General features: G+C 40.2%; 1 protein-coding gene across 1 annotated transcript; it reads left to right on the top strand.

Annotated features, from left to right (window-relative positions):
* Nucleotides 1-365: 365 nt before the first annotated feature.
* On the top strand, nucleotides 366-6,114 carry LOC139710398 (uncharacterized). Its single transcript, XM_071622314.1, has 5 exons — nucleotides 366-1,442; nucleotides 2,467-2,668; nucleotides 3,204-3,413; nucleotides 4,478-4,647; nucleotides 5,797-6,114. The coding sequence occupies exons 1-5, from the start codon at nucleotides 366-368 to the stop codon at nucleotides 6,112-6,114; spliced, it is 1,977 nt and encodes a 658-aa protein (XP_071478415.1).
* Nucleotides 6,115-7,945: the final 1,831 nt, after the last annotated feature.

Genomic DNA, 7,945 nt, shown 5'->3' with positions numbered 1-7,945 from the left:
TACAGTACGTTTTGTTTGTACATCTAATAAAGAAGAAATTAGATCGGTCTGGGGTATAGGGGATTTATACGTATCGCGGAGCAACGGACATTTCTGGTGTATTAGTGTCATTATCATGGAAAATGTCATATACAATGTATTCCATTAAAAGTAAAGGTATCATATTTCGACGCGAGCAATTATATCATTACAGCACATGTACTCCTCCGAAACATTTCTTAGTATTCTAAGCATAAAGTAATCATTAGTTATCGTGAATGATAACAAAGAACCCTGCATTGAACAATGCATGTTTTATACTAAAAACATATCTCGTTCTTTCATCAGGCTACATACGGATAGACATTGCATGGCGCATGGGTACGATGCACAAGCCACAGAGGATTGGCAATTTCTTTCGTGACGCACAACCATTAGTACACGATGACAAGGCAGGAGAGAGCCTCATCGGAACTGGTCATCAGAACCATGAGACGCGGAGGACCTCTATCATGAAAGTCTCGCAGAGCAATGCGGAGCACCCAACCACTGAACCATTTCCCACTCCGAACGAGGATCCATTTCTAGCTGCAGAAGGTGGTTATCACCTTCTCCGTCGGATATCCTGCGCAAGTACAACCGGCGTTCGCTTTGCACCGTCAGTGAATATTCTTTACGATGAAAATGAAGTTCGCAAGCATATTGCAGACACTAAATCTTCAAACCCGTCGTATGAGACCCTCCGGAAACGCCGTCTCACTGCGTTCGCAGCGCAGATCGAAGACTTCAAGAAAGGTGAAGTGGCCAAGACTTACGTCCGACGCGTACTGGGTCGCCTCTCGAGTGTCCTATGCTTTTTATCGATGCTTACTTGCATCTTCACAATAGCAGACTTGGAAATGAGCTATAAATGTGGAACGGCTTATAGTATTCGAACATTAAAACAATCTACAAATGTAACGGAAGGATCTTCAGCGTATCCAGTGATAATGAAGAGCTTTGTCACCTCAGGCTCTGTACTGATGTGTATAATTCTAATCATTCACTACCATTTTCAGTGTCGATATTTGATCATCGTTCACCAGCTACCCACGAACGCGACAGTAATCACATCACCTCTCCGGAACAGCTTCCTGCTCGAATTATTGCTATGTTTTGTCCATGTTCCTCCCTACTTCGACTCACTTGTTCCATCAGAACTTCAGCTGTCCGTGTTCCTTCGCCTCTACTTGACAGCTCGCTACATGAAGGAACATAATGAGATGATGCGCACAAAATCGACACGCTTCCTCGCTTCAGTGCTGCAGACTGAACTCACTTCGGGCTATCTTATAAAGACTTTCTTTCTGAAGAGACCCTTTGTTATGATCACCGTCTGTTACATCCTAAATCTTGTCGGATCAGGTTACCTAGTGTTCGCCATGGATCGTTATGACAACCCTTCTCACCACAATTCGTTTCTGGTAGGTGTATATTGATCAATGGTTCCGATATTGATATCATTTGGATGAGATGTTGTCAATGGGCTTTATCTGGTCAGGGGGTGTGTCACAAAGAACTGAAGTCAGTCTTAAAAGTTAAAGTCGACTTAAAATTGTGGTATGCGCTTCTTGGTCTTCAGTGATTTTCTTAACTTCCCGTTGCGGATGAAAATCTAAAGTCTCTTTGGATGCAACCATTACTACACAAAATAAAGTAAGTATAAAAGGGATTTTCTCTAAATGTTGGTAACAATTTGAAGTAGATTTGCAAAGGTTGATACAACTGAACAGGGAAACCAGTAGCAAACCGCAATGTAAATTTGACCTTAACTTTAAAGATCTTAACTTTAAAGATCGACTTTTTTCTGTGTGAAAACGCTACCTCCTGTTTGTGTATTTGCCATCACTTTGATGTCACATTTTTTCACTAATGATTGATCTACGTAAAAGCAATTGAAAGAATTTTGATGGTAACATGGTTGGAAAGAATTTTTATTCCTGAGTGGAGCCAGTATTCAAGCTAACTGACTGATTTTAAACGACACCAGTTTTCTCAACAGTAGTACAGTTTTCACCACATAACCGAGCTCTTGATAATTGGGCACATCGGCTTTTTGTATGTCCAGCAGGGCAGTGCATACAAAGTATTAGTTTGCCTACTTTTTATGAGCACTTGTGTAGTATGTAATATCGATGACTTGAGTATATGGTGCGTGCTCATCGCGAAATCGGGCACCCCGCTTAAAAGGGCCGGGTTTTGTTGTTGTTGTTGTTGTTGGGGGGGGTGTTTTTTTTTTTTTTTTTGCTACTCTCAGCCTATCTAGATTATGCGGTTAGTACTGTAAGAAATCGATGATACAGTATCAGCAACTCATTAAGTAAGTTGCATGATATTTTATCCGACCATGAATAACACTCTCAAATAGTGGTTGTTTTCATAACAATATATCTTCATGCTTTATTTTGCCTCTTGCCCTCTGTATACTTGCTGGAATGGTTCTGAAAGGACACAGTGTGGATGCAAGCTGTCACCATGACAACGCTTGGCTTTGGTGATGTGACGCCAGATTCCCTTCTCGGGAGAGCTTTTGTTAGCTTCTCTGCTGTCTGTGGCATCTTTCTCATGGCGTTACTTATTAGTGTGATTCACGAGGGACTTCATTTAACACAGCAAGAAAAGAGGATAATGGCCTACGTCGAAAGAATAGGTAAAGTTATATAGGACTCAATATCACTCGTTCGTTGTGTCTGATAAATATGATTCAAAATTTGCAAGTTTTGAAAAATATACCTGTGTGGTAACAGAAACTAATGACATTATTACATCTTCGGAGTTATTTGTTAGCTCATATGAATACAGTGTACATGTATTTGATAAAGGCAAGTGCAGAGCATTTACCTATCATTATATTAGAGTCTTTGATTTGACAGAGAGGGAAAATGGTGTGCTGGTATACAATATATACTACAGAGGTATAGCAAAGGTAGCTGCTTGCATCAAACTGTCCGGTAAGAGCGTGAAGGGAAAGTTAAAAGTCTTCATACGCTGGTATGAAATGGATGGATGGTGCTAGTGTTAGCCTACTGTCTGGGAATGACAAGCATGTTCGGCAACTTGAATAACAATATGATTCACTAGCACCAGGTGTGTCTGACATTCAATAATTTGTCTATAATGTACATTTAATTTGTCATGTTATATCTACACAAAGGTAGCTCTAACAGTGTTTCTCTTTCCCCCAGATTTCAACAATCTCTACCGAGATCGCGCGGCGCGCTGCATTCAAGCAACTTGGCGTTTGCACCGTGTATTGAAGAATGGCAAATCCTCTCTGAATAAGTGGGAGTCGTGGCTCGCAAACTGGGGTCTAACTGACGCCGCTGAAGTTTACACGCGACGGCTATACAACGCCCTATATCATTGGAGGGGTATCAAAAAAAGTAGAACTCCAGGTATTATATGAACATGAATTTTTCTTCTTCTCTGTTGTTTTAGCTCACGTGAGCCTTAAAGTGAGCTCCTGCGCCCAGTTATCGTCCGGCGTCCGTCGTGCGTAGACCCCCACCCCCCCCCCCCCCCCCCCCCCCCCCCCGAAACCCCATGACGGCTTTTCACCAAACTTCCTTAGGGTGATAGAGTCTCAGTTGTTTGGTTTGGTTTGATTTAATTTCGCATTCCTGAATTACCTGAATTTCCTATGATGACGCCCAGTAAGTCGAAAACTTGTAGAGGGCCATTTAACAGATCAATGCAGTCCTGAGCCTGAAGAATTCAATGTGATGTATCCGAGGGGTGGTCAATTTTTTCAATCTGGATCAAATTTATTATGCTTCTGTTTCCAGTTATCACTGAGCTTCGCCTAAAATGAGTTAACTGATTTTGCCTCGACAGTATCAGCACAAAGGCTGTCCCAAAAATTCACTGCTCTCTGGTTGAAAGAATTTAACTTCTTACTAGTGCAATACTTTCCCTTTGACCGCGTGTAACTTATCATTGATATCAAAAAGGGCAATTGGATCAATGTAATACAAATTCATTACAAATTTCAAACACACATACACAAAGAATAACAAATGAAATGATATGAAGTTATAACATTCAAATGTTTAAATTTGTTCAAATTCAAAAAGTAAAATTTGTTTAAATTGGTACATTCCCCCCCCCCCCCCCACCTCCCGGAGGCCTCATAAGGGTACCAAAACCCCGAAATAAAGGAGTTTCTAATTAGTGTATCTTCTTCTTCAGAAACAAAAGTGATAGTGGTTAGTTGGTGACACGTTTGGCACTGGTGACTGAGTAGGTTCAAGTTTGTAATAAATTGGTTAATTACATTGGTACATTTATTCAATGTGCAGCTCAATTTTGATTGTCCGGCACGTCTCAAGTACCATCGTATCGACATACCTATACAGAACAAGGAAAAGAAATTTGTCTTAAATGGTATCAAATAACACAACCTAACGATGTATATTTCAGTGATTTTTGTTTTCTTCCTCTGCGTATGTGTGCGTGTCAGATGACCAATGGGTGAAAGAGTTCGTAGCTGACAATACGGCGATCATGTTAACAGACGTACTGCGCAAGATAGACAACCTTGAGCAGGTGCTTGGTGGTGAACAGACGGAGGAGGGTATGGCAGCTTCATTCGGGCGGCAAGAAAACAGAGATGAGAGATCTTCAAACCAGGTACTACCTGTAACAGCACTTCAGATTTGATTTTGGCGGATATTAATGATTGCAAAATGATGGACATCTCAGGGCCCGGATAAAAGTATTTTGCTTGTAAATGATAAGGTGTTATAGCTGAAATATTATCCCCAAAACCGTACGTGGGATATGTCATTCGAGTAAGCATACGCACCTTACAGTCAAATTGTACCTACATCTAACGTCACGAATCACCTGCCATGTAAGAATGTTATCCATCAATCTTAAAACGAGCACAGATTCAATGACATCCATGATGTCACGTCATGTGCATAAACATTTACGAAAGTGGAAATTGCTGAAAATACAAGTGTATCATATTGTGTGTAAGTCAACAAGTTGTCAAAACCAATAGAAGCGGTAACGACGCTGTTCCACGTTTTGTTACTGTAGCTTACAAAACGTCTGTTCACCACCAAGCACCTGCTCAAGGTTGTCTATCTTGCGCATAGGCATAGTCTGTTTCTTCCCCTGCTCTTTGCCCAGTTACCTACTACAACCGTACATCTTTTACTCGTATAATCCCTGCTGGAAAGAACACATTCCCATATTGTGTTCATAATGTGTTCACATAAGCTCGATTTAACAGTGTTTAAGATGATTCATTCTATGGTCGGGTTTTTTGTGTGTGTGTGTGGTTGTTGTTTTTTTTTTTTACAGAGAGTTCACATAGTAGTGTTTTGTTTCACTCTGTATTGATGATTCACAATGTGTTCACAATGTTAAAACGCTCAAAGATATGTTCACACTGTGTTCCACACTGTGGGACACTGCTTTCTTTCCATCAGGGATGGGGGCATATTTTTGTTGATTGTTGTGTTTCTGTAATTTTCTTTCCTTTGTAACGAAGGAGAGGAATGTAGGCATACGCACACCTCTTGTCCAGAATATATATCTCGCCATTTTAGTGTGTCTGGTCGTGCAGCAACACATTATTTCCAAATTGAATAATAAGAAAGACAAAAAAAAAAAAAGAAACAAATGGAACAATCCTCAAGAAGATGAAACGGTCGTGAAAACATTCATCCTCTTCTCTTTGTGATCCAGATCAATGAGAATTGTGACTTTTGTGTTTTCTCTCTTTCCTCTTCCCGTCCGAAACCTTTCTCTGTCCCCTACCACTCATAGAAAGAGGAAAACGAAGAAATCGCCCAGAAACATCGATTGATGCTTTCGCCTGAATGCACAGAGCAAAATCAATCGCGGGACAAAGCTATCACCGCGTGGGACTCGGAGGATAACGCACATGCAGATTCCGACAAAAACCAAGTTGTTCCTCTCATTTTTGTCCAAGATACTTTGAGCAAGGCAAGAGATGCTGCCACAAGTAATGTGGCTGAGCTTGTTGAGCATGTTGAGAATATGGAACGCACACTCGGTAGCTTCTATCAGGTGATGAGATCTGAGCTTAGCGTCATCAAGGCTCATTTCAAGCAGGCAGACTAACTGATGACGACACGCTTTATCGCATAAGTAAAAAAAAAAAAAAAAATATATATATATATATATATATATATATATATATATATATATGAGTATACGTGCATATTACGTGCATGTCATTTTCACTTGTACTTTTAATTTATCTATTTTTGATGCAACAATTCAGCTCAAATGACCGTCAGTCAGCACCAGCTGTTTCATTTTGCTTGTATGCCGTCACCAGAAGCTGAAAATAGCACGCATCTGATTAAAAAAAACAAAAAACGAGTAAGAATGAGTTTACAAGTAAAAAAAACACAAAAATATGCAGAGGCTCTAGTTCATTTTTGTTTTTACTATCGAGAGTAATTAGATTTTTTTTTTTTTTAATCAAAGCCTGTTTGCAACATTTCCAGTGTTTCAGCAAATCAAAACACTGTTCATCGATATGAGTCAGTTGAAATGCACATAATCCAGAGAGTAAACTTTGCAATACAATAAAATTTTCTGCGAGGTACATCCCTCCAAGAAGAACCTAATTTTTTAAATTGTAATAACCGGCTAATTATCTGTAAAATCCGTCTCCGTCATGAGAAATAAGTGTTATTCTCGCAGGAATATGTACGAAAGAAATGAACTGTCTTTGTTTCTGTAACGTGAACTTTACTTGAAAGTATGTGGACGAGACGCACTCCTCCATGTTTTTTTTTTCCCCCTCTGTCACTTAAGTATAAAGTTATGTAAGAATATTACATGTACCATCATTGCTCAGCACGATACGGACTTTTTATGTTGTTGTCTTATGGTAACAAACTTTCAGCGTAGATTGGGTTTGCATAATTTGGACCAAACCGTTATTGGCATTCTCAACATTGCCCCACTTGGGCTGTTGTTGTTGTTTATTCTTATGATACAAGATGTAAGACACAAATGGCAGTTTATTTGCAGTAGATATGCTGTAGAAATCGGTTATCACGAACTCTCGTGGCGCCCAAACAACTCCCTATCTCTATCGACTGTATGTTTCCATGTTATCTTTCGCCTATTTTTTCAAGTTTTTGTTTACCCATGTTCACTGTTATGAATCCCCTCCCATCCCCGTTATCAGCAGGATTTTTTTTTTTATTACCTCGCTAGTCTTGTTTTCTTATTTTTCTATCATGTACGTTTCTTAGTATACACATCATATTATAATATCTATATTGTACGTGTACTGAGGTCGCGTTCAGAGCGACTGTTTCTCTTTGTGTTGCAAGAATACGTATGATGTAGTGGTCTGTAAATACAATGTACATTGTACCATCAAAGCTCATCTAAGCCAAAGGATAAAATTACCTATGGCGATCATTCGTCGTCCGGCTTCCGTTGTAAGTCGTCCGTCGTACGTAAACTATTCAGCCCCTTGTTGAGACCTCATGACGGATTTTCACCAAGGCAGGCAGGCATACAGCATTCAGAGTGTGATAGGATATCAATGTCAATTTCAAGTTTAAATGAGCACCATGCCTAGGAGCCCAAAGTCCCAGGGAAAAACAAACAAACAAACAAACAAACAAACATAAAATCTTCCAGAACAAGATGTAATGACCCCCCCCCCCCCCACTTCAGTATTATCAAGGGTATGCTTGTAGTCGTTCCCTTCCTTCGAAAGTACCCCTCCTCCAATCATTACTGGCCACCCACCTCCCAATTATGGGCTTCGCGGGAGTGTGTATGTGTCGGTGGGGGTCGAGTTAAGTTAATACTATGAGTAAGTGCATTTGTGACTGTAGTTTGAAGTTTTATCATGGCTTATCCAGGGGTCCCCCCTGGGGCCCTGTGAAAGGACCGAATTGGGAGTCAACTTGCATATTCT

Source organism: Diadema antillarum, unplaced genomic scaffold (genome assembly GCF_040938485.1).
Source record: "Diadema antillarum isolate AM-2024a unplaced genomic scaffold, OU_Dant_1.0 seq00001529_RagTag, whole genome shotgun sequence".
Lineage (NCBI taxonomy): Eukaryota > Metazoa > Echinodermata > Echinoidea > Diadematoida > Diadematidae > Diadema > Diadema antillarum.
The sequence above is the reverse complement of the archived record's forward strand: the minus strand, read 5'-3'. Positions and strand labels throughout refer to the sequence as shown.